General features: G+C 39.5%; 2 protein-coding genes across 7 annotated transcripts in view; one reads left to right on the top strand and one right to left on the bottom strand.

The window, feature by feature from the left end:
• The window catches only part of HACD3 (3-hydroxyacyl-CoA dehydratase 3), a 38,075-nt gene extending 34,643 nt beyond the window's left edge, over positions 1-3,432 (top strand). For both annotated transcript variants that reach the window (XM_077746996.1, XM_077746986.1), the window contains one exon: positions 1,810-3,432. In XM_077746996.1, coding sequence (XP_077603122.1) covers positions 1,810-1,886 — 77 coding nt within the window. In that variant the 3' untranslated portion in view covers positions 1,887-3,432. The remainder of the gene's footprint in view (positions 1-1,809) is intronic.
• A 452-nt stretch (positions 3,433-3,884) lies between these two features.
• The window catches only part of INTS14 (integrator complex subunit 14), a 30,217-nt gene continuing 7,750 nt past the window's right edge, over positions 3,885-26,351 (bottom strand). For all 5 annotated transcript variants that reach the window (XM_077746974.1, XM_077746966.1, XM_077746950.1 and 2 more), the window contains 9 exons: positions 23,889-24,044; positions 22,985-23,103; positions 22,472-22,614; positions 20,404-20,496; positions 19,093-19,237; positions 17,703-17,836; positions 8,771-8,889; positions 6,403-6,468; positions 3,885-4,768 (listed from right to left, as the gene is read on the bottom strand). In XM_077746974.1, the coding sequence (XP_077603100.1) occupies positions 4,517-4,768; positions 6,403-6,468; positions 8,771-8,889; positions 17,703-17,836; positions 19,093-19,237; positions 20,404-20,496; positions 22,472-22,614; positions 22,985-23,103; positions 23,889-24,044 (1,227 nt within the window). In that variant the 3' untranslated portion in view covers positions 3,885-4,516. The remainder of the gene's footprint in view (positions 4,769-6,402; positions 6,469-8,770; positions 8,890-17,702; positions 17,837-19,092; positions 19,238-20,403; positions 20,497-22,471; positions 22,615-22,984; positions 23,104-23,888; positions 24,045-26,351) is intronic.

The following is a 26,351-nucleotide window of genomic DNA, read 5'->3' as shown; positions in this document are numbered from 1 at the left end:
TACCATCACTTTTGCCACATTCTGTTGGCTACACAGACCAACCTAATAGAATGTGGGCGGGGTGGGGAGAGGGGGGACACACAAGGGAATGAGATACCAGAAGGTAGGATCACGGGGGACCATCTTGGATGGTGGGTATCCCAGTGAGAGGAAGACCACAAAAAGTAAACCTGAGAATCCAGAAAGCTCAGTAGTCTTGATCATTTAGCATTGTTAAAATACCCTTTAGGAGTCCCTCAGGGTACCAGCATGTGGCAGAAGCACAGTTAAATATTCTACATTATGGGTAGAGAACATTTGCCAAAGGTTAAGTTTTACTCACTTTTTCCTTCTTTCCTATTTCAGAGAGGGTATCATTTATTTTAGAAAGANATGTTCAGGTCCTTTATCCATTTTGAGTTTATTTTTGTGCATGGTGTGAGAAAATGATATTTTAGAAAGATTTCTGACCAAAAATGTTAAAATGTTTGGTCCTTGAAGGGAGTAAGCTTCAATTTGGAAGATGCACTCATTAAAAAAAACTCATTACCCTCATTACTAGATAAATCTGGCGTTACTACAAGTAGGTGCCATGAGGCATGCATGCTTAAAGTGTTAAAGAGGAATCAGTATTGGAAAGACCCTTGAAATATTTTACTAGAAGAGTAGAGGTATTTTAATGTTCATTAACTCTAGTGGCTTTTCTTCAGGTTATATTGTCACATACTCTTAATTTACAAGGTTTTATAGTCCTATTTAGTTTGCCTGCAATGAATAATGTAGTTCTTATTCGTCAGAATGAAATAAATCCTAAATTTGCATAATTTAGAAGAAGGACTACAACCAGTTACATTTCCTATAGATGAAGGTGCTTTTCCTAATAGAAATTATTTTAGTAACCCTGTAAAATACGGGGTTTTTTTTTTTGTTGTTTAAATGTTTATTCTTTATTTCTAGGAGAGAGAGAGAGAGAGAGAGACAGCGTGAGCAGGGGAGGGTCAGAGAGAGAGGGAGTCACAGACTGAAACAGGCTCCAGGCTCTGAGCTGGCAGTCAGCACAGAGCCTGACGCGGGGGCCAAACCCACGAACCGCGAGATCATGACCTAAGCGAAAGTCGGATGCTTAACTGACTAAGCCACCCAGGCGCCCCTAAAATACGGGTTTTTAATCCTGTTGTACAATGAGGAAACAGGTGAGGCTAAGTTACAGAACTAGTTAGTGGTCAAGTAGGACTAAAAAGTTTTTTCTGACTCTGAAATCCTGCATTTTCTAATTTACTTCCTAGAAAAGTGTCTCATACCTTTTAGACTAGTGCTTAGTACACGTTATTATATTAAAAATTGGGTTATTTTTATACTTAAGGTTGTATATTTCATTTTGTGTAAATCTTACCTTAAAAGGAAGAAAAAAAATTGGACTCAATTTAATGAAATGTTTAGGGGTAAAGTATACTGATGTCTGCTGCTCACAGTGAAATACCTCAAAGATGAGGTGGGAGTGGGCATGTGTTCAAACGAATACAATAAAAAGTTGAAGTCTAAATCTAGGTGGTGTTCACTGTACAATATTTTAATCTTTCTGCATGTTTGAAAATTTTCACATTAGAATATGGGAGGAGAGTTAAATTGTAAACCCCTGAGAGAAGGGAGGGGTCTCCAGTGCACGGCTAACAACCTGGTTTGAAGCTGTCATTTCTAAGCACGCTGCAGGAAGCACAGTGCTGTGGTACATGACAAGGAGACATCTGGAGACCCTCCTTGTCCCAAGAGCTTCTGGTTATAAATACAGACCAAGATTCCCTTTTCTCATTGGCTGCTTTTCTTTTTCAGGGTTGTACATAAATTTTCGTCACCTTTATAAACAGCGCAGGCGGCGCTATGGACAAAAAAAGAAAAAGGTTCACTAAAACCAGATTGAGATGATTTCTTGCCAGTTTGAGCCTAATCTATAATTCTTACAGTTTTACCTTCTTGTACTGATGTAAAAGTTTTTTTTAAAGTTAAATGATTAAATTTTCCCTTTATCCGGGTAACATTCCTGAATTTACTGTATTATCTTAGTGTAGTACTTGCATGACCTGGGTTCCTGGTATCTGATGACAGGTTTATTCTTGTGTGTTCCATTAATGACCGCAAAAGACTCAGCCCCACTACCACGCACTCCTTGTCCAGTCACTGTCACGTGGGCCAGATACTGGCCAGTCTTATAGCTGGGATTTGTTCTTCACAGCTGTTGCTTGTGAGGAAGAAAAAAACCAACCACTGCCTCTACAGGGGGCTGTGAAAGTGACTCACGCAGGACCTATTACATTTTGTACCCAAGGAGTTACCTGTTAAATGGGGTGGCATTCATTTTTGGAAAACCAAGTTCAACTCGGTCATTGATAAAACATTTCTGAGTCTGAGTGGAGCTAGAGAACGAACACCCATTACCTCTGAATCTTTTAGCTTCTACCACCACCTGCTTCGTGCTTACCTGTGTGTGCATGGGAGGCACAGAATGATTTGGGAGAAACCGGTCAGAACCTTGAACACCATGATCACTTACTTCATTCCTGGCTAAATCAGAACTATTTTCAACACTAGAGAAAGATGAAACATTCGTTAGAAAACAATGAGATTTTAAGAGTTTCAAACCTGAATGGCTACAGGGAATCAGCAGGGTCAAACTGGCAGTAAGGCAGTGGCTGGTAGTGCAGCCTGTGGCAAACTGGGAGCAGACAAAACAGACCTACAGGCTGTGCATATACATAAAAAACCTTGTTCTCCTCCTCTGCACCGGCTGAGTCCATTTACTTGTATATCTGTCAGAGTGACTGATAGAACTGACCTCAAAAACACCTGCTTTACTGTTGTTTCACCTGTCTGTGGTCAGACAATGAAAACCGAGAACCTTGGCTGGAGAAGCTTAACAAAGCTTCCTGGCAGGAAACTCAAGAGAGGAACGGTGAAAAATCCAGACACTGCAAAGTTTGGTCATTGTCGAAAACCTTGTTTTCTCTACTACATTCCAAGTTAACCAAGTAAAATATGTTAGAAGTAATGCTTGTATAAAAGAATTTAAGAGCATGATAGCTCTTTCTGTTCTGCCATTCCTGTTGTTCTTGGGGGAAAGGGGACTCAATGAGTTACGTGGTTTCTCTGAGCCCAATATGGAAACTTGGTTTGACCTAAAAACATCTGATTAGCATAGGCTGGCTGATTTTTTACAGGTTCATTGCACTGAAGGATATTTTGCATGTCTGTAACTTCTGTCAACACTTGTTTATGTTAACTTCTGTTCTTTCAGTTGACTTTCTATGTTTATTTGAACAGATCAGCTTTGCAGTATATGCTGCATCTTTGTGGCAGAATCCTGTATTCTTAGTGATTGTTATAAACTCCTTTATTGCTGTCTGAGAAAGCAAAAGATTGTGTATTTCTATTAAACATTTATAATCCAAATCCTAATAACTTGTGTTTAAAGATCATTTAGTCTGATAGGTTTTCAAGTTGTTAATAATAACGTCTTTTGTTCAAGCAAAACATTATATAGCAGTTCAGCGTGTTAAATGGTTGCTCAGGTTGAAGCCTGAGAGGGAATAATACCTAAGGAAGTCTGCAGAACAATTTGAAAAGCACTGATGACATAAACAAAGCTTAGAGAAGTTCTTTGACTTGCCTAATATCATGAAGCTAGCTAATGAAATGGTACTGTAACTGACTACAGTGATTTGTCAGAATCCACTTGGGTGGAACCTGGGTTAGGCAGAGACCTAATCAGTGTCAGAGACAAGGAAGTTCATATGGAACCCTAGGAACTCTGAGGATTTATGAATCTGTGGCACTTCGGAAGCTGAAATTAAACTCGGGTGATAGGACAGACTGAAAGGCAAAGACCCATTAGTTTCCCAGTGAATCCATCATAGAAAATCAAGTATTTTATTTTCATTAAAAAAAAAAGACAAAACCTTGAAGAAATGGAAATCATTTTATACATTTATGGCTGCTGTTTAAAAGTCTGCATCTCAAGACCTACCAAAAGCACCAAAGGGTTACCACCAAGTTTTTGCCCAAGTTCTAAGGAAAGATCTGAAACTTAATGGCATTAGACTTCGCAGACAGTCTGGGCTGCTCATTCCAAGAACAGGAGCTTGAAAATGTCCTTAGGATTGAGAGAGGAGAGGCAAAGAAAAGGTGCCTTTCAGGAAGTTGGAGAGCCCTTGCTGGTTAGGTTTCCTGAGGAAGTGGGAGAGAGCTCTGTGCTCATCAGTCCTTTAAGTTTCTCAGGACTTATCTCACTTCTCGTGGGAGCAATAGCAGTTTTTTGGGCTTAAAGACTCTGCCCCCGAAAGCTCAAGTCAAAGCCCTAACAGGGCAACCACTCTTCAGAACCTCCCTCAGATTCTAGCAGAGTCCTTGAAACCAGCAAGTGGTGCTTCTGAGGCAGCCTCAGGGAGCTTTTTGGTGGCTCTCACAGAGGTGAGTAAATTAGAGTTTTTACCCTAAATCATTTTCAATTGAAATGACAAAAGAAGGAAGGCTCCCCAAGTCTGCTTCACATTCTTTCGGTGCTGCTCCCAGAGAAGTCTGTGTGCAAAGGTGTGATGTTGTGCTCATACCCCGCGTACTCAGAGGTGCCAGTACTGGCGAGCTTGAGCTGCTGGGCTGCATGGGTCAACTGGAAGGCAGCATCCGGGTGTGCCGTGTCAGGCAGCAGTGTGCACTCCCTTTCCAGCATGTCAGCCACCCCTTTGAGCAGGTCCAGGAAACCAAATGCCAGGGCGGCCTTTCGTAAACGGTTTAGCTCCTGAAACAAGATTAAAAAAACAAAACACCAATGTTTCTAAAATGCATTTTTCTTATCACAAACTTTCTAATTGCTGAGCTTAGAATAAGTTTCCTTGATCCCCGAACTTCAGTGAGCATTTTTATAGGAGAACAAATGCTCGTACAGAGATGCCAATAACACAAGAGTGTCACAACATGACCAGGTCCTCTACAGGTGATCAGAAAGCTGGCAGCCTGAGTGCTTACACCAAACATGAAGACACACTTGTCACAAATCATTCACTTGTAACTCTCAGGAGGATTACCTTTCTCCTGTTACTCAGGTATGGAAAAGGCGTGCCTCAAACCCCAGAGGGCTCTGAACCCTCTGGTGCCTCCTCTCTGGCTGGGCCTCAGGCCGAACAACAATGAACACGCTTGGAGGAGGCTCTGGAGGATTCAAGAAGCCTGATCTGAGAGACTGCCACAAAAAGAAGGGCCGGGTAGTGGATGGAAGCAGAGAAATACCAAGTGCCCCTAAAACCACTTAGCAGTGCAATCTAGGCAAGCTGTGTAGCCTCTCCAGGTCTCAGTGGTCTCACTTATAAAACAAGAAGGATGACCTTGTCCTTGGCTGCCGGAGGGGCTGACTGTTGCCCAACAGAGGCCCTTCCACATCTGGTATGTAGGACTGTATAAAACCAGAAGAGAAGTGGACTTTCTGACCACCTCTCTACTATCATCTGTGAACAGGTGAACAGTTCAGAAAGATGGCTGACAATTGTGTGTAGGGAAGAAAGGGACTACAGCCAAGTAGTGGTCATTAATGGCCGTGTGAACCTGGCTTCACGGGGAGGAGAGGGCATGGTGGACTGAGCAGTTCTCTGCTTGAACTCTGATTAAGGTTGATTTTCCTTGCCACATAATTAGGTTTGAAGACACCAGTGACATAAAGGTAATGAGGTAACACCCAGACAAAGTAGCACATACGTTCTCTGGGAAGAGATGCTAGCCTGAGGTACGTTGTGTGCACCATAATATATTAGTAGCTAGGCTACAAGTGACAACACGGCATACCTCACACCACCACTTAATTTAATTGTGGCTAAACACCAGATGGACAGGAGAGAAACAAGGAGTGTACTTCAATAACCCCCTCAACTCCACTCACTAGTTACAACTTTATTCCCTCCGTCAACAGTTCTGGATTCAGCTAGGCGGGATCCCAGGGGGCCATCCTTTTGCAATTCATAAAAGTGCAATGTTAGTAGTCATTCCTGAAAGCAGCTTGTCTGGTACAGTAAGAATGCTCTGGAAGATCAGCAGCCTAGGAAGTCGCCCTGGCTGCCTGGGGTTGGCTGGATACTCAGAGTGCTGATGAGGGTTAAGGGCTTTGACCCACAGATTCTTTCAACTCCTTCCCTCAGCCATTCATAGCACCCCCTATACGGAGGAGCCCTTCTGCAGAGCCAGGCCATTTAAACACTTCTACGTCTTGGATTTTAGGGCAGCAGTGGACCTATCATTTCTATCAACTTTATCAATGAAAAAACAGGCATAAGCTAACCATTTCTAATTCCTGTCCATGTTCACTCTGCTACCCCACACTCTTAACTACTGTGGCCCACACATCCCAGGACCCACCCTCTTCCACTGTAATTCTGACAGTCTCACCTTATAGAATGTCTGTGTTTTTTCAGGTAGTTTCCTTGCATTTCTTAAAATCTTCTGTACATCTGTCTGTTAAGTGTAAAAAGATTTCAACGTTAGGATTCTGTGGTAATGGGTAAGAATACAAAAGGATCTCTCTAAATGTTTAGACAAATGAATATGGGAACAGAGAATCCCTTCTGAGTTAATGTCACTGTTCTGCTCAACATTAGAAAAGCACCTCCCTCCTTCAAAATGTTTGATAATAAATCCCCTGGTGACAGAAATGAACTTGTCTCACAAAAACATACCCAGTAAACCCATACATCTGTGGCCAGCTGCTTTTTGGCCAGGGCACCAAGACCTGGGGGAAAAGAATAGTCTCTTCAACAAATGGTGCCCAGACAACTGGATACCCACATGTAAAAGAATGAAGCTGGACCCTTGCTTCACAGTGTATACAAAAAACAATTTCTCAAAATGGTGCAGAGACTTAAATGTAAGAGCAAAAACTACAAAACTCTTAGGAAAAAAATTTTTGACAAATATTCATAGTGGCATTATTTATAATAGGCAAAAGGTGCAAACAATTCAAATGTTCATCAACTGAATGAATGAATAAATAAATGTAGCCATCATTAAAAGAAATGAAGTACTGGTACATGCTGTAAGATGAATGAACATGGAAAACATGCTAAGTGAAGGAAGCCAAAACACAAAATTATACGATGCTATTTATATGAAATATCTAGATTAGGCAAATCCACAGAGACAAAAAGCAGATTAGTGGTTGCCATGGGTTGGGCGAAGTTGGTAATGTAGATTGACTTGCTTAATGGGTACAGGGTTTCTGTTTGGGGTGATGAAAATGTTCGAGAGCCACAGAGTGATGATGACTGTATAACATTATGGTTGTGCTAAATGCTACTGAATGGTATACTTTAAAATGGCTGAAATGATAACTTTCATGTTGTGTGTTTCTCACAATAAAAAATAAATACACCCAAGGGCGCCTGGGTGGTTCAGTCAGTTAAGTGATTTCAGCTCAGGTCATGATCTCACCGTTCATGAGTTTGAGCCCCACATTGGGCTCTACACTGACAGCGTGGAGCCTGCTTGGGATTCTCTCTTTCCCACTTTCTCTCTGCCACTCCCCTGCTTGCTCTATCTCTCAAAATAAACAAACCAAAAATATATACATCCAGACCAGAATAAAATTTTAAAAACAGTTTAAGAAAAATTCAGCTACTCTTCTGACAGGGAAGTGCCATCAGGGATGATGAGAGAAAGAGAGAACCTAATTTTCCAACAAACCCTACCCTCTTAGCCACAACAGGATGTGTCCAGTCTCCATGGAAAGGGGGATAGAAGAAACTGTGCCATAAACCGAAGCTACTTCTTTGCCAGGTGGCTTAACTGCCTCTTCTCATTTGGCGTAGGTTGAATTCATTGAAGGAACAAAGAAAAAGAAGATGGTGCTCAAATGAGAAAAAGGCTCAAAAAGTGATTTTTTAAAATGTTTTATTTATTTCTGAGAGAGAGAGACAGCATGAACAGGGGACGATCAGAGAGAGAGGGAGACAAAGAACCCAAAACAGGCTCCATGCTCCGAGCTAGCTGTCAGCACAGACCCGACACAGGGCTCAAACCCACGAACCCGAGATCATGACCTGTGAAGTCAGACGCTTAACGGACTGAGCCACCCAGGCGCCCCGAAAAAAGTGATTTTTAAAAACAGGCAGAAAGGAGTATGTCAGTGGAAGGAGAAGCATCACTGAGTACCTTGCCTGAAAGCAACATACCTTGTAATAGTATCATCTTACCTTCCCATGAAAGTGGTTTTTGTAGAATTAAAGTGTAATGCCATTACTTGGATTCTACCGTGGGGACAGAAGAAATAACCCATAGAGATTTTTATATCTTTCTCAAAACTGTTGCTAAAGATAAAACCCATTACGCCAATGCCTCACCATGTCAAAAATCTTACACTGAAATTCAATGCTAGGAAAATGTGTCTCTTTAGAACTGACATACTTCCTTATAAAAAAGAAAAGAAAAACCTTATAACCTACATGTTGCTTTTTTGACCTTGGTAGCAGGAAGCTCAGAGACAATTGCTCAAATACAACTATCATTTACCTTGGGTTCCTGGCACAATGGTCTTCCCTCTTCCTCTAGGTTTTGTACTGCTCTAAATTTTCTAAGAGGTGATTTTGCTGCATACGTGTTTTACTGTAGGCTACCTCAATTCTTTTTTGGAAATAATGATGAACATTAGAAGTAAATGGGTTACTAAGTATCAAAGGAAAGGAAAATCAAATCAAATGTCTGCCTGCCTGCCAGAATCCGTCCTCCTGTCCCCAGTGGAAAGCAACTTGAACTGTAATATTACCTGGAGGCCACTGGGTTTGATCCAGACAGTCACATTCTGGGCATAACTGCGTTTGTTTTTGGGCTGCAGGGGGAATGGGCTCTTATTGTCATCTTCACCATAAGGGTTTTCTTTAGCATCTTAAAAGAAAAGACATTCTTAAAATGATATCTGGCAAAACATAATCAATTACATTTCCAATTAGGCTAGAAGCTCTTTGAATCATTCAATCTTCTACATCCTGTTACTTTCCTAATTAAGAAAATCCATTAACTTCCCTCAGGTTAGGGAATCTGTTCTCAGTGGAAAGCCACTGAGTCTAAACAATCAACTGAGTCCCAGGCAGGTTAAAAAAAAAAAACAAAAAACAGCTTAATGTTTTTAAAGAGACCAGCTTCACTTACCTGCTTTATAAATTGAGTTCATAGAGAATAACATAAATACATGCTACAATACTAAAGTACGTATTTAAAAACATATATAAAAATACATAATACAATTCTATATAGTCAAGCCCAGCACTCTCCAACAGAATTTGCTACAATGATCAAATGCAAGTCACTAGGCCATGCGGCCACTGAACACTTGACTTGTGGCTAGAGTGACTGAGGAACCAAATTTTAAATTTTACTATTTTCATTAAATTTAAATATCCTCAAGTATCTAATGGCTAGAGGACTGGACAGCATTAGTCTAGGTACTGAGAAAGTTCCAAAGGAAAATGATATATAGCCAAATTAAGGAAAGAGCATGAGAAGAAATATTTTTTGGTGAAGACATACCCCATGTCATCATGGCTTATTAGTTATTGCTTCCAAAGATGTAAAGTCAGGTGGTTATTTTAGCCATGTGAATCAACAAGGATTTCTGTTTTTCTACCTGCTTCTTGAGCCAATGAAACTTTGCCACAAACTTAGAAAGCAGACTTATATCTGCTGGCTCATTTTATCCTGATTATTACCACCTTCTGGGGTAGACAGAGCAGGGATCATTTCTCCAAGTTCAGGGAGTTTAAATCCCTTGCCCAAATGTTCATGTTGGAAACTGGAATTAGCTTAGTTTCTCTGAGGCAGAAGCTCTCTAACCCCAATCTGGTCATTAATTTCAATGTTTTATACTGGCCCCATGATATCTGTCAGTCCCCTCTCCTCCCAAGCCCTCCAGAAGTATTGGCCCTGCTTTCCAGACATATTTCCATAAATACTTGTACATATATATACTTTTTTAGCCAGGCCAAGATCCCAGCTGTCTTTTTCCATGTAACATGTTTATTTCCAATTTCTCTGACACTATTTCTGTTATTTCCTCTGCCTGGGGTGCTCCCCTTTCCTCATTCATTTATTCCCTTACTCAACTTTTTCACTCATTAGCTATACTAAGACTCCACCATGTAGCAAGCACCCTACTAAGAGTTTGGCTGGAGAAGATATTTTTCCAGACTCAAGGAACTTACAGAATAAAGAATATTTATTAAATTCCAACTATGTGTCAAACACTGTACATATATACCTTCTCTCCTTACAGCAACCGTACAGGGTAAATATTATCAGTCCCATTACAGATGAGGAAACTGAGAGAGAGGTTGGACCTTCACAGGTTTCACCGTGACCCAGCTGGGCCTGGCTGCAAAAGCAACTTTTCTACCACCCAATACCGCTGTTCCTCATGTACCCAAACTTACTTACATTCCAGGTCCAGAGACTATCCCACCTTCTCCATGATTTGTCCCAAGTTTTCTTGGCACATGGTACTTTCTCTAGACCCTTTTCTACTATAGCACCCAGTATCAATACCAAACATTTCAACACCTAATCAGAGTCTATCTTGTACTGTCACAAATTGTTAGGAGCCTTTATGTGGTACCTGGCTTGGCAGAAAGAAAATACTGCATTTATGAAAAAAAAAAAAAAAACCAGGAGAGTCTTAGAAACAAGAAATATGATAGAATTTAAAAAAAAGTTGCAAGATAAAACTGAAGATATCTTACAGACATTAGAAAAGAAAAAATGGAAAAATGGGTGGAAGAGAAGAAAATTATACACAGAAATCATAAACAGATGTTCTAGAAAGGGAGAAGAGAGAATACAGAGAGGGGAAAATCAAAGGCATAGTTAATGTTCCCAGAACTGAAGCACATGAGCCGCCAGATGGAAGGGCCACTGAATACCGAGCACAATGCATGAGGGGACCAACAACTAAGTACATTGTTCTGAAAAGTCCAGAAATAGGCAAGATTTCATACATTTACTTCCCATATACCCTTTTCTCAGGAGGAGACATGAAACAGGAGAGCCAGAGGAGAGACATAAAAGGAAGGCGGACAGCTCACCAACAGGCCTAGAGAACAACCAGTTCACTTTATGAAACAAGAGGAAGGGAAATAACTCTAATGGGCAGAAAAAAGAAAGCTGACAAAAAGAGCAAAGAAAAGCTAAGTAAAGTAGAGAGGAAGGCCACGGGAGCCTGGAGAGGGAGGGCTGTCCCCACAGCTTGCTTGCCCAGCTCTTTCCTGGAGTCTCTGAGCAACCTCAGAGATCGGAGTGTCTCTTTGATTACTGCCTTCCTTTTCATGTTAGAATATAGCTGAGCTTTCAACAACATGGGTTTGAAAAGTACAGGTCCAATTACACAGAGAATTTCTTCCATAAATACAAATACTGTAAGTGTATTTTCTCTTCCTGAGGGTTTTCTTAATAACATTTTCTTTTCTCTAGAATACAGTATATAATACATATAACATACAAAATAAGTGTTAACTGTTATCGGTAATGCTTCTCTTCATTAGTACTCTTAATAGTTAAGTTTTGGAGAGGTTAAAAGGTATAATCCCCACATTATTCAAGGGTCAACTGCACATTTATCTTGCCTGCTAGAAAAATGAAAAAAAAAAATCTAAAAAAAAAAGTGCAGAGAACAAGGAATGGCAAATCAAAATGTAACTTGGTATACACCACATGGCTTAGATGTAAATAACACATTTGTCTAAAAAGGACGGAATACTGGTTTAACAACCAAGAACGCTATAACCACATTGGAAGGATAGAGGAAGGGTTAGGGTTAGTGTGCTTCTTGGATGGGTGGGTGGGGATGGTGTTGGTAAGAGAGCTAAGTAGTGAACCTTAAAAAGTAAAAAATATGACATTTAAAATGAAAAAAAGTCAAGAAAGAATTATATATGTATATTAATTAGAAATGTAAATACCAAAAAAAACCCTCCCCAAATTAGAAGTTTTAAGTGGTTGTTTCTAGGAACAGAATGAGAAGTAGGGGAGACAGGTATAAACAATGGTATTGTTCTGCATGCCTTGCTATGACTAAAAATAAATAAATAAATAATGACTTCTTTTACATCAGCCATAGAAATATTTTTCTAGGTATATCCCCTCAGGCAAGGTAAACAAAAGCAAAATTAAGCCATTGGGAGCACACCAAAATAAAAAGCTTTTTGCATAGCAAAGGAAACCATCAACAAAACAAAAAGGCAACCTACTGAATGAGAATATATTTGCAAATGATATATCTAGTAAGGAGTTAATATTCCAAATGTATCAAGAATTTCTACAATACCAGAAAAACAAATAATCCAATTAAAAAATGGGCAGAGGACTTGAACATTTTTCCAAAGAAGACATACAACTGGCCAACAGGCACATGAAAAGATGCTCAATATCACTGATCATCAAGGAAATGCAAATAAAAACCATAACGCTATATCACCTTATACCTGTCAGAATGTCTACAATAAAAAATCACACACACACACACACACACACACACACACACACACACACTAACAAGTGGCCAGGAGATGGATATGGAGAAAAAGAAACCCCGTTGCCAATGCTGGGCAAAACTAATTTGTAATGTGGGAATACAAATTAGTGAAGCCACTGTGGAAAACACTATGCAGGTTCCTCAAAAAATTAAAAATAGAATTACCATATGATCCATTAATTCCACTATGGTATTCACCCAAAGAAAATGAAAACACTAATTTGAAAAGATATATGCACCCTGTTTATTGCAGCATTATTTACAACAGCCAAGAAGATACGGAAGCAACCCATGTCCATCAATAAATGAATGTGATACGTACACACACACGAGTATTAATCAGCCATAAAAAAGAAAAAGATCTTGCCATTTGCAACAACATGGATGAACCTAGAGTGTATAACGATAAGTGAAATAAGTCAGAGAAAGACAAACACTATGATTTCACTCATGTGTGGAATTTCAGAAACAAATGAACAAAGAAAAAAACAAAACAAAAAAACCCAGACTCTGGTGGTTGCCAGATAGGATATGGGTGGGAGGATGGGTAAAATAGATAAAGAGAATTAAGAGTACACTTATGATGAGCACTGAGTAATGTAATTGTTGAATCATTATACTGTACATCTAAAACTAACACTGTACATTAATTATACTTTAATTAAAAAGAAGGAAAAATACCAATACAAACAGCATTGTATCTACCATTTATTATGTATCTACTGTGTGTCAATCACTTTATACACATTCTATCAACAACGCTCTTAGGTAAGTTTTATTATCAATTATTACTTGTTGCCATAATGGCAATTCTAACCTCATGAGACTGTCATGAGAATTAAAAGAGATAATACACTTCATTGTCTAGCTGAGTGCCTGGTACAAAGTTAAGTTCAACAAAATGTTAGCTCTTATCTTCATTTGAAGAGAACAGACCCTGAGGGAGGAAAGAATTAATACAGGGCAAAGTAAAAAGCAGTTCAATTTCAGTCAAGAACATGTGTAACAAACCAAGTACTACGAGATCGGAAACTAGATCAGAAAGGAACCTGAATGCTACATCTTAGATTGACAAGTATCTGTGTGATAATGTCACAAGTCTAGGTCAGGGATTGACAACCTTTTCCTGCAAAAAGCCAGGCAGTAAATAATTAGAGTCTGTGGGTGATGGTCTCTGTTGTAACTACTCACTTTGCCACTGAAGCAGGAAAGCAGTCCTCGATAACACATCCTCGATGACACATGAATGCATGTGACCATGTAATAAAACTTTACAGTAGACTGTTATTTACAAAACAAGCAGTGGGCTAGTGTGGCCAGCAGACATCGGTTAGCTGACCTTTGAACTAAATGAAAGGTAAAAGAAAGCTGGACTGAGGCAAGAGCAGTGCAAACGAGAAAGTAGAATGAATTCAGGAATGCTACAGAGACTAGGAGGTGAGCAATCTCTTCATCCGAACCCACACACGTGGCTTCCTCTGCCCAGTGCTCTCCAATCACTGCCTTACTTCTCTCCTCTTATGGCAAACTTGTCATCTTTGTTTCCTCATCTCTCACTCATTGCTCAACTTGCCTCCTGGCTAACCACGACTGAAGCTATTCTTACAAAGCCACCAAAAATCTCCTGTCGATGTCAAGTGACTCTTCTTCCCTCTGGGTTTCCATTCCTTCCTAAAAATCTTTAGTCATTTACAACAATCATCCTGTGGCCTCTTTCTCAAGGTGCCAATCCTAATCCTCCTGGTGGCCCTCCTTCAGAGGAGATATAATGCTCATGTAATTTAAAGACTTTTCTTCAAATCAGGAACTCCTTTTCAGCGAGGATGTTTTTCTGCAGAAATCCTGTTGCCCTGTGTTGCCATTGTATTAACTCTAGAGGTTTCACTGCTTCGGAAACAGTTTAGTGAATTGTTTGGTTTTGGAGATTCCCCACTTCAGAATGGTTAGTGTCAATCTGCATGGTGCAGGACTCGTGAGACTTTTAATTGTTTAAGCTTATTTATTTGTTTGGAGGGGAAAGTGCAAAGAGAAAGGGAGAGAGAGAATCCCAAGCAGGCTCTGCACAGAGTCCGGTGCAGAGCCCAATGAGGGGCTCAAATTCACTGACCTGAGCCAAAACCAAGAGTCAGACACTCGACTGAGCCATCCAGGCACCCCAGGAGACTTTAATGTTTATAATATCTAGATAAGCAGGCAGAAACAATGGGCAGAATTTTTCTTGTCATCCTCTCACTAAGGATTTTCTACATCCTCTACCACATTCCTAGCTTTACTCAGAGATTTCAGTTTTGTCTTATTTGGAAGCAAAGTCATATTCTCTTTCCCTGTGTAAACTTTAAAACCAGCCCCTGCATTCTAGTTCAAGAGCTGGCCAACTATGGCCTGCTTTTGAGTTAAAAATGGTTTTTATATTTTTAAACAGTTGGGGGGGATCAAGATAATATTTCATGACACACAAAAATTGCGTGAAATTTAAATTTTGGTGTCCATGAAGTAAATTTTACTGGAATATATCGTTCCCATTCATTTATGTATTGTGCTAGAATGGCAGAATTTAGCAGTTATAATAGAGAGCACATGACCTACAAAGTTTAAAATATTTATTATCTGGCCCTTCACTGAAAAAGCTTGCTGACTTTTGGTCTAGGTTCTAGGTTCTATATTTAGTCAAAATCTTTTCTAGGCTTCAGTGGCAAAAGTATCCTTTAGGACTACCTGACAAGCATGCACATGTATATAAGACAGAGTATGTAGGTCATGTATCCTACATGTATATGAGACAATGTACCTTCTTCTTGAGTCTCTATTTTTTTTGGCTTTTGTGACATCACTTTTTTCTACTCTTCCTTCTAATTTTCCTTCACTGGTACCCTTTCCACTGTCCCCAGTAGTTAGTCTTTCCTAGGGGTTTGGTCCTTATCTCTCTTTTTGCCTTAATTAGTTACATACCTTCCTGAGGGTAGGGCTTCTTAAAGTGCAGATATGGGTCACCTGGACTATTATCACTTGGGTGATATTAAAACTGCAAGTTCTTAGGCCAGAATTCAGACCTACTGAATCAGTCCTACCCCATCTTTAATTCTGGGGTAGGACTGATTTAAAATTTACTTCATGGACACCATCTTTAAGTGGGGCCCAGGAAACAATTTTTTTAAACAAGGTTTTTTTTTTTTTAATGTACACAAAAAATCAAATGTGTGAACCACTGGCCTAAGCTTACCTTCATTCACACCATTTTAACTATCAGTGATATGCTCATAACTAAAAATTATATATCCACCTCTGGCCTCTCTCTAGAACTCTTACAGAATGTGTCTAGGCACCTCCAATTAAATCCTACAGGCATAAACTCAACATGCACAAAAGACACTGTGCATGTTCTTCCCAAGCCTACTCTTCCTCCTCTGTTCTGTTTCTTTTATTTTTTAAAAAAGTTTTATTTATTTTGAGGCTGGGGGCAGAGAGAGAGGTAACAGAGAGGATCCCAAGCAGGCTCTGTGCTGTCAGCACAGAGTCCAACATGGGGCTTGAGCCCACAAACCATGCGATTGTAACCTGAGCTGAAATCGCAGGTCGTATGCTTAACCAAGTGAGCCACCCAGGCACCTTTATTCTCTCTTTCAGTCCACAGTATCACCTTTCATCCTGCAGCCTAGTTCAGAAACCTGGGATCATTCTCGACACCTCCATTTCCTTTATTCTCATATCTAAACAGGGTTGATTCTACCTCCTGAATATCTTTTGGATGGATCTCCACACCATCTATTCCCAGACACTGCCCTGTTCTGGCTCTCATCTTTACATCTCCAGGACTGTCACAATAGACTTCTAACTGCAGGATGCCCTTACCTTTCCAAATCCACACTCCACAGAATTATCTTTCTAAATGTAAATTTATTAGCTCTCACTTAATTTCATCCATACCACACAACTTGAGAGGCTCCAGTGCCCAGAATACAAAGTCTCCTAACTGGTATCTCCACGGTTCTCACATGCATCCCCTTTGGTCACTTCCCAGTCCCTGCAGAATAGTTTCAGCTCTTCACACTTCAGATGAAGCCTGCCGTATTCCAGCCACTGCCAACCTCTAGCCTACCATGTGGCCCTCCCACCCCTACCCTCATACCTTTGTGTTCCAGATTTCTTTTTTCTATAGGGGTTCCATTTGTCCAGGATGCCCCCTCTTCCTTCATTAGCTCAGCACATCTTTTTCTTTAAACACCAGCTAAGGTGTCCCTCCCTCTATGAAGATTCTCCTGAGTTCTCTGGCAGAGCTGATCATCAAGGCCAACTCTGGTCCTGTACCAGTCTGTGTTTATTATTTCACTTTCCACTAGACTTTGAGCAACTAACTCTTGCTAACTCTTTTATCCTCTAAAGGGTTGGTGGGTAGATGTTCCTGAAATTGAAATGGGCCCAAATGAGTAAAGGATGACTCTACAGTTGGAGCCTGGGTACCTAAAAGTACTTAGGCTTCAATCAGCAGGGGCAAGGAAATCAGAAGAAGTAACTGTTTAGGGGGGGAAGGGTGAGAGACACTGGTTTTTGTAACAAACAGGCTGAGCTTGGTAGTAAGGCAGAATATCCAGGTGGACAGTTCCAACTGGGAACTGGAAATATGAAATGCAAGTTCCAGGGAGAGATCAAGTAGGACAAGGGTGATAGACTTAGGGGAGGCTGAAACTGTCTGTAATGGTTGATGAAATAACCAAGAGAGAATAATAACCCAAGAGAAAAAGGCAAGGAATGACATTTTGAAAATCATGAGGCAAGAGAAAAAGAGGACAAGAAAATACCAGGAAAATGTAATGTTAGGAAAGCTAAGGGAAAACACTTTCCAGAAGGGAGGGAATTAAATTATCTAGGAGTGACTGAGGTTACCTGGATTGAAAATAGTGCACTGGAGAAAAAAAAAAGTTTATAGACAGTACCTTTTCACCCTAAGCAGTGAGAGTATTTACATTTACCTTAAGTAACCTAAATGTCAGTTTCCCTTGACATAAAGTTACAAGTTCAAACATCAAACTCTGTTGGGGTTCTCCATGCACCTATCCAGCATCAGATACCACAGCACACCCATAAGGGAGATCACACAGCTTTCTGACTACACAGTCAGAACCATTCAGAATAGTAGGGAGAAAACAAAGTCAAGGTAAGTAAAATCTGATCTGGGTTATACCTGAAATAGGACCCAACTGTGCCATTTTCCCTAGCCATGGGAGAGGTTCTGGGCCAGGCTCAAAGAGAGACATCATGAGGTTTGATTTCTTCTTGCTGTCAGCTTGGGAGTAGAGCATTCCATGCCATTCAGGACTAGATGGAGAGAAGATGCAAGATCAGAAGAACATCAAGCCTGGGACTGTAAAGTTAACAGCTTGGAGACTGGAGTCTGCTTCAGATTCTTTGTCTCCCTCTCACTCTTCCCCTTCCCCTCTAGCGCTCTTTCTTAAAAACAAACAAACATTAAAAAAAAAATCACAAGGGCAGCAAACAGCCACAGAGGTCAGGAGGAGTAAGGGCTGCAACCTGTTTCAGCTGCCTCCTTGAGTCATTCACAGCAACACCAACACAGAGAGTTCTTCTAACAAAGGGCACAAAGCCATCACCCAACTCCATTGCTGCCTCTCAAAGGGCCCCAAGGGATTCTCATATTCAGAGCCAGTACAAGTAACTTGGATACCAAGAAATACGGCAAACTAATACCTAATAAGAATTGTATTCTTCTTTTTGGACCAGGTAATTTTAACTCAAGTAGAAATGGAGCTTCATCTGAGTATTCCTAATCTCTTCATCTTCTATACCAGTCAACCCCAGGTGATGGCCAGAAGATGATCAGTCACCTCTTCTTTCCTAACAATAGGTATTATAGAGAGGGAAGCAGATGGTTTTGCAAATTTCAAGACTGCAGCAAATGTGAGCTAGAAGTTTTTCCTCACAGGGAAAGGTTGGAGCACAGTGGTTATAAGCATGGGCTCTGGAGTCAGAATGCATGGGTAAGAACCTGGCTCTTTTGTTTACAAGCTGTATGACCCTGAGAAGTTCCTTGACTTTCTTAAGCCTCAGTTTCCTCATCTATACAATAGGGATGACACTAACACTCTCTGTATAGTGCTGTTCTGAGGGATTAAATGAACTAATATATGCAGAGTGACTACAGGAGTGCCTGGCACGTAGTAAAATGTTCAATCAATGTTCTTGGCATCTTTTTTCATTTAGTTCTACCACCTCATAGCAGAGAAGTCTATGAATACTGCATAAGATCTCAGAGCAAGCAGTAGCACTGTTATAACTGAGTCCCGATTTCCTAGATAAAAATAGAAAAATGGAAAATAGAGAAAGGATAGAATATAAAAGCAATATAAATTAAGAAAAAGGCTGACTCTGTACTGACTTTAGGGAATGATTTAAAGAGTAGTTTATAGAAGGTGATGGTAGGTGGGAAGGGTATGGCAGGGAGAGGAAAAAGATGACGAAGACTTTTCTATTTCCTTTAGAAAAGTCTAGGAAATACTTCATTTTGTAAACTAATTCTCCCTTTCATTCAACCAAAGGTAAACAAAGTTTCTTACCCTAATTGTACTATTGCCACCATTCCTTCCACTTTTAAGCTGCCATGGAGCAGGACACAAAAGTTGGGTATTTTGCCTGCAATCTGATTGGCTGAGTTTTCATCTTCATTGTCATCAGTTATGCCAGTACCCACCTCATCACCTTCTGTGAATAGAAAACAGGTCAGACTGAGACTAGCTACAAAACTCCCAGGCCCAAATTATACTTCTAGGCAGTTTCTAGTCTTGGAAGGAGAGTATTTGCTCATAAAGGAATATTACTTATAAACTGCTTATATGGGAATAAATAAGGAAAATTCTTGATCTGGTTTTCCTACATCCATATAAAAATCCATTTTCTCATATTATATGAATACCATTTATATGAAACATCCAGAATACACCAATCTATAGAAACAAAAAGGACATTTAATGGTTACCTGGGGTTGAGGGATATGGGAAGCTAGGGATTGACAGCTAAAGGGTTTCATTTATGGTCGTGAAATTGAAACAGCAGAACTAGCTTCTTAGTATATTAGGAAACATTCAATATTTATTTAAAATTTTTTTAAAGTTTATTTATTTATTTGACAGAGAGACGGAGAGAACATGTGTGAGTGGGGAAAGAGGCAGAGAGAGAGGAGAGAGAATCCTAAGCAGGCTCTATGCTGTCAGCATGAAGCCTGATGTGGGGCTTGAACCCACAAACAGTGAGATCATGATGTGAGTCAAAATTAAAAGTCATACACTTAACCGAGTGAGCCACCCAGGTGCCCAAGATACTCCTTTTTTCTTTTTAATGTGTATTTCTGAGAGAGTTGAGCAGGGAAGGGGCAGAGAAAGAAGGGGACAGAGGATCTAAAGCGGGTCCAGCACGGACAGCAGACAGCTGATGCAGGGCTCAAACTCACCAACCATAAGATCATAACCTGAGTCAAAGTTAGGTGCTTCAATGACCCACCCAGGCGCCACCAGACATTCTACTTTTTAAAAAATTCAATCCAATAGGGGTGCCTGGGTGGCTCAGTTGGTTAAAAGTATGACTTTCGATTTTCAGCTCATGGTTTTTGAGTTTGAATCCCACATCAGGCTGTGTACTGGCAGCGTGGAGCCTGCTTGGGATTCTCTCTGCCCCTCCCCTGCTCATGTGCTCTCTTTCTCTCTCAAAAAAAATAAACGCTAAAAAAATAAAAAAGAAATTCCAATCCAATAACTGTTCCTTTCCCCAAACTCTGCAAAATGGGCAATTCTACTATCGATTATATACATTTAAGAATAACTTCAGATCATAAGGTGCTTCATCTGTATAACCAGAATAGGAATAGAACTCACCTTTGTTAAGTGCTATTGGTAGGACCAGATGTCTGGACAGAACTGGGGGACTAGAAATATCAGCTATATCAATAAATCCCACTATTTCCAAATCTGAAAAAAAAAATTGAATCAATACAAAATTAGTTCATGCTATAAGGAAGTACATAATTTTCTACATACTAGATCTCACAAATACAGTCTGTAGGTGAGGAATTCAGATGTGCTGACTAGGAAGGTTATTAGAAGTTTCTCTGGATGATTCATAATTTGCATTTTAAATAGCTCATGAAATAATACTAACTGCCTTTCATTTAATGATTTAAGTTGTAAGAAGAATCAGCTAGACTTTATTTTTATGAGGCTAGGTCCCCAGCCAAGGTGAAAGTTTAAATGTTGAATCCTGGTTTAGTGAGGGATGCTCTGGTCAGCAGGGGACGTCGCAGTCCAGCACTTCCACCACTCCATCCTTGCAGGAGGAACAGTCATTCCTGGACACTAGAGCTATCATTAAAAACATTTCTGTGAGAAAGAAATATATTCTCTATAAATCCAAGGTAGCAGTCTAAATGTGACAATCATTGCTTTATAGAAGCTGTATTAAAGACCAAGGGTATTTGTTGAAAACCTAATAGGTAAAAAATACAAGTTTTATCCCAAAGTACTTTTTCTTAAAGTTTATTTTCAGATTATATAAATAGTAGAAAAACACTAAAAATTTTAAAGAAGAAAAGTCACTCATTATTCACATCAAAGGAAATCTCTATTAATATTTTATTGTATTGCTTTTCAGTCTTCCTTCTAGGCAAAGACATGCTCATATTCTCAGAATGATTTTTTAAAAAATAAGGGTTAATGTGAGTACGTTGTAGCACTTCTAATACACCAGGAAATCTGCTTCTCTGGAGAGTAGCTGTCATTACCTTCTTTAGCTGACTAACAAAAGAATCAGCATAAAGCAGTTACATATTTTTCATTTGAGTAGCAAAAGACCTGCATTTTAAAGTAGCTTAGAAAAAGTGTAAGTATATGCTATGACAAAGATCTTGGACTAAAAGTTTACATGGAAAAGAAAAGATCAATTCAAAGGTGCTCATCAAAAGAGGAAGGGAGGTAGTAGACTCTAGATGGTTTGAAGGCAACAAACCATTTGGCACAGCTTAACACACTGTGGTAGTCACAGTGAGAGGGATGACCTACTTCCAGACGGCCAGGAGCTAAAGACACAAAAAATAAAAAGCCTTTGCACAGCCCTTCACTCAGACTCCTTCAAATCTGTACACCCATGAGTGAAATGAACATTCACTGTGCACTTAAGTTTAATCATTTGTTGACTGAACAATTATCCAGTAAACACCTACTACACATCCGTCACTGTGCTAGGTACTGAAGGAACAATGATGACTGAAACAGTGATGATTTAACATGCACCCACCACCTCGAGGGGTCCACCTACCAAAAGGACACAACTCTCCTCTGTACTCTTGTTACATCTGACTCACTTGCCTATCTCAGCTCAGCATAGTGCTGCCAGCAAGAACCAGGTAAGAGCAGTAGCACATCTCTTTTAGTCCTAATACAAGCACTAAAGCTAGAGGGGTACAGTATATCAGAGCAGAGATCTCAGAAAGACCATGACTCATCTAGAGATTCCACTCACCTAGGCAATCAGAATTAGAGGAAGTGACTTGTCCAGCATCACACAGGAAGAATCACACAGCCAAGTTTGGAAGCTAGCTCTTCACAGATGATCTTAATTATGATGCTAATCAATCTTAGTATCTCTTAAGAATTATTTCAAGAATTTCATCTAGTGAATCTGGTCATGATTTCTAACTATTCAATTTGTGGCTATAGTTATCTAGAATTGGAGATTAATTCATGACCTCACATTGAAAGACCACCAACCTGCCACCCCTTAGACAATGCTTCCTCCTACCCAATATATATATAACTGATGATGACAACAGCACCCTGCTATGAGAACTTACACTTCTTTTCAATTCTCCTGGATAGAGAAGAATAGAAGTCAGAAGTTACAAAAAAGTAATAACAAAAGAACTAAGAAGGAAGTTAAAAAATACATTACCTGTGTTGATGACTTTAGGAATGGGATCGATTTCCTCATCTACAACAAAAGGCTCTGGTCTGGGGAAGACTTGCACATCAGCAGTCAGGTGGCCGCACTTGAGAACAGCGTGGAAAGGTGTATATGCGAGATCTATCAGTTTTCTAGAATATGAGGAATCATTGTTACTAGAAGAGTAATAAGATACATATTTTTTCAAGGAATTTTTTCAAGATGCTAAGTTTATTTTCCCTTCAAGTCAACTCCAAAACTATGATCTGACCATTTGTGAAATAGAACAAAATCTGACATTTTTGGTGAGGAAATTTCAATTCTGAATAACCCAAAAGCTTATTAATCTTTTGAAACTGCGGAGTCATTAAAAATCACTGCCATTAATTTTACCTGAAATGTGTGCAACTCGGGGGAAAATAAAATGACAATTAGAAATAGTGAAATAGATCTTATAGCAGAATATCAAATTATAACAACAGATTGTAAGAAGGCAAAAAAAAGCTCAAAGGATATACTCACCCAAACATAGACTGAACATTTTTCAAGCATAGGGGGCCATCAATAGTAAAAATCTGCCCTTCACCATTGTTTAAATCTATGAGACGTTCAAGGCAATCCAAGGAATCAGTACTCTGAAGCTAGAAGGCAAAACAGATGACCCTTGTAAAGTGGCACACAATGCCAGATTATTATCAGCACCCCAAGGTCATACCCATCACAGTAACACAGGCAATAAATAATAGAAATGATTTTTTTTAACAATGTGAGAGAAAAATAACTATAACAATTTTGATTCAAGGTTACCTAGAGGAATGTTATATAAAATACCAGTAGAGCTATTTCGCTCAGAAATAGTTTTACAAAGATTCTCAGAAGTGACCACAATTCCTATGTACACATTATCTTCCCCTAAGGCATTTCTAACATCTTTTGGTGAGGACCATCATTGTCTACATTTTACAGAGAGAAAAACTGAGATGAAAAAAGGTTAACTAACTTTCCCAAATAAATGAGAAAAGCAGGAAGTAGAGTTTAATGAAACATGTATCAGAGTAGTGTTACTTTACTGAAAAAGTTCAAGCACACTTCTGTCAACATTTCTGGTGGAACAGACATAAGAATTCCTAAACGAGAGAAATGTCTAACTCCAATAAGAACATTTTGACTTTTAGGCATCTGAAGAGTCTCTGTGGGAAGTATGACAGATAACAACTCGAGCTATGTTTCCTGAGATGGGCAACCCTCTGAACCTTCAAAGAGCACTTCAGACTTTGAGTCCTTTCAAATAGAAGTTAGTGAACAGCCTCACCTGTAACCGATGGAGTTCAATGTTAGAGTACATGCAATATTACTACTAATAGAATATACTCAAAAATAAAATCCTAAAATGTATCTAAATAAACTAAAAAAACCTTAGTATTACCTCCTCCAAATTTGCCATGCACATGATGTATAACTTAGACGGGAAAGGAAAAGGTAGTGGAAACCTGTTGCTCTCACTTCGTTGACTGTGCGTAGCTAGGGAATGTCGCAGTGACCCTCTACCAATGCCAAGACAGCCATCTGTCACCAGGACAACCTGTTTGCAAAGCATGAGAGGTTTGTACATGAAATAACACATTTATTTGAAGCTGTCTCATTTAGCAATGTTTTCATTTCTCCCTAATTGCACCTACAATGAAAAGCCCATCTCTTCAGGGAGATAAGAAGGTTAAAAAAAAAAAATCTCAAAAACATTTTGTCAAGTGAAAGATGACACATTGTAGGATTCTATTTACATGAAGTTCAAGAACAGACACAACAAAGCTAAGATAAACCAAACAAGAGCCTTCAGGTACAGAGGAATAATGGCTAGAAGGGGGGGTGGAGGGTGGGGAGGAAATTTTGTTGGATAATGGAACTGTTCTAGGTCTTTACTAGAGCAGTAGTTATACAGATGTATGCATCTGTCAAAACTCGGTGAACTGTGTATTTAAGATCTATGCGTTTTACTGTATTTTATTTAATTAAACATAAAAACCAGTACCTACCTATGAACACTTAAAAAAATCATATAATCAATTCTTACTTAATTGCATTAAAACTAGAACTCAATCTCTTAGCTAAGGAGTTGGTCCCTACGTCACTGGATGTCAAGAATGACATGAGGATCTATTTTACATGGAGCCTAGAAAATCTGAATCTTGACACTGTTTTTAGAAATGACAAACTCTACCCAGTCAATTAAAATGACAAGTGTTTTAGGAGCGCCTGGGTGGCTCAGTTGGTTAAGTATCCTACTTCAACTCATGTCATGATCTCACTGTTTGTGGGTGCAAGCCCCGCGTCGGGCTCCGTGCTGACAGCTAGCTCGCCGCCTGGAGCCTGTCTTCAGATCCTGTATCTCCCTCTCTCTCTGACCCTCCCCTGCTCATGCTGTCTCTATCTCTCTCCCAAAAATAAATAAAAACATTTAAAAATTTTTAAATAAATAAAATAAAATACATTCTTAATCAACCTGTAATTTGAAAAAGGCTTCAAATAGACAGTACAAATCATTTCCTCATTGCTTCAGTCATCCTACAGGGTGACAGACTTTCCAAGCATTTCAGAGGAGGATTGTTTTGGCTTTTCCTATCCTAGACTTGTAACGTGATAATAACAGCCATTAAAGCAGTATTAGGTGACTACACTATGTGAAGTACCAAGATTGGCACTTATTTCTAAAGCCCAAGAATGCTCGATGGTAGTCTCCTGGAGGGATATCATCTTTTGGGAAGACGGTCAATTTAATAAAAGGCAATTTCTTCTTCCATGAACAAATGCTACATATGATTTACTTCTGCCCCTACTTTTTCCAGATGTTTGTGATAATGGAAATATTTCATGTAATATCAAAATGAGACAGACTTTACTCAGATAACAAAGACATGGTCCACTGTCTGAAACCCTGGTTAATAAAATTCCATGTTAAAACAAATCTACTGATCACAACGGATTATAAAAATAATCACTAATAGCTGCCACACCTAGCACAGTGTTTTGGATCTGATTCACTCCAAAACTCTTCAAGCAAATCTTAGGATGTGCTTTCCTTTTGCAAAGGAAGAAAAAATATTAAAAGGCAGAAGTCTGCATGGTGCACAAGATCCTGCTTGTTACATATTTTCTGAATTTCTCCTCTAAAATGACTGAAGAAAGGGCACCTGGGTGACTCAGCTGGTTAAACAGTCGACTTGGCTCAGGTCATGATCTTGTGGTTCGTGAGGTTGAGCCCCATGTCGGGCTCTGTGCTGACAGCTCAGAGCCTGGAGCCTGCTTCAGATTCTGCATCTCCCTCTCTCTCTGCCCCCTACCCCCCCGCCCACGCTCTGTCTCTCAAAAATAAATAATAAAAATAAATTAATTAAAAAAATAAAATGAAGAAGTAGCAAAGCAGATAGTGACAAAAAATTTCATTTATTCAGTATATTGTTAGGACATTAGATGTTCTGTATGCACGAATTTACCAAATAAATGTTTATGAAGGTGCCAAACATGTTTATTTCTGAAAAGAAATTGATCAAAAGGCATTTATGGCATTTATTACAGTGATTTAAGCTTTTGGTAACAGCCCAGGGTCTTCATTAACCCATGAGTTCTTACTCTGTCAAACAGGGTGGATGACAATAAGACCAAAAAAAGAAAAAAAAAAAAAAAAAAGGTTGGGTTTACTGAGATAGAATTCACATGCAACAAAACTGATCCTTGTTAGTATAAAGTTCTAGGAATTCCAACAATTGCCTTCAGTGAACAACCACTTCTACAATCAAGACAAAGACCAGTACTGTCACTTTATATTTTCCCAGTGCTTCATTTGAGTCAATCCCCTAACCCTTCCCTCACCCCCCAGGCAACCACAATCTTA

Source organism: Crocuta crocuta, unplaced genomic scaffold, assembly GCF_008692635.1.
Source record: "Crocuta crocuta isolate KB4526 unplaced genomic scaffold, BGI_CrCroc_1.0 scaffold130, whole genome shotgun sequence".
Lineage (NCBI taxonomy): Eukaryota > Metazoa > Chordata > Mammalia > Carnivora > Hyaenidae > Crocuta > Crocuta crocuta.
This window is presented reverse-complemented; position numbering and strand designations above follow the sequence as displayed.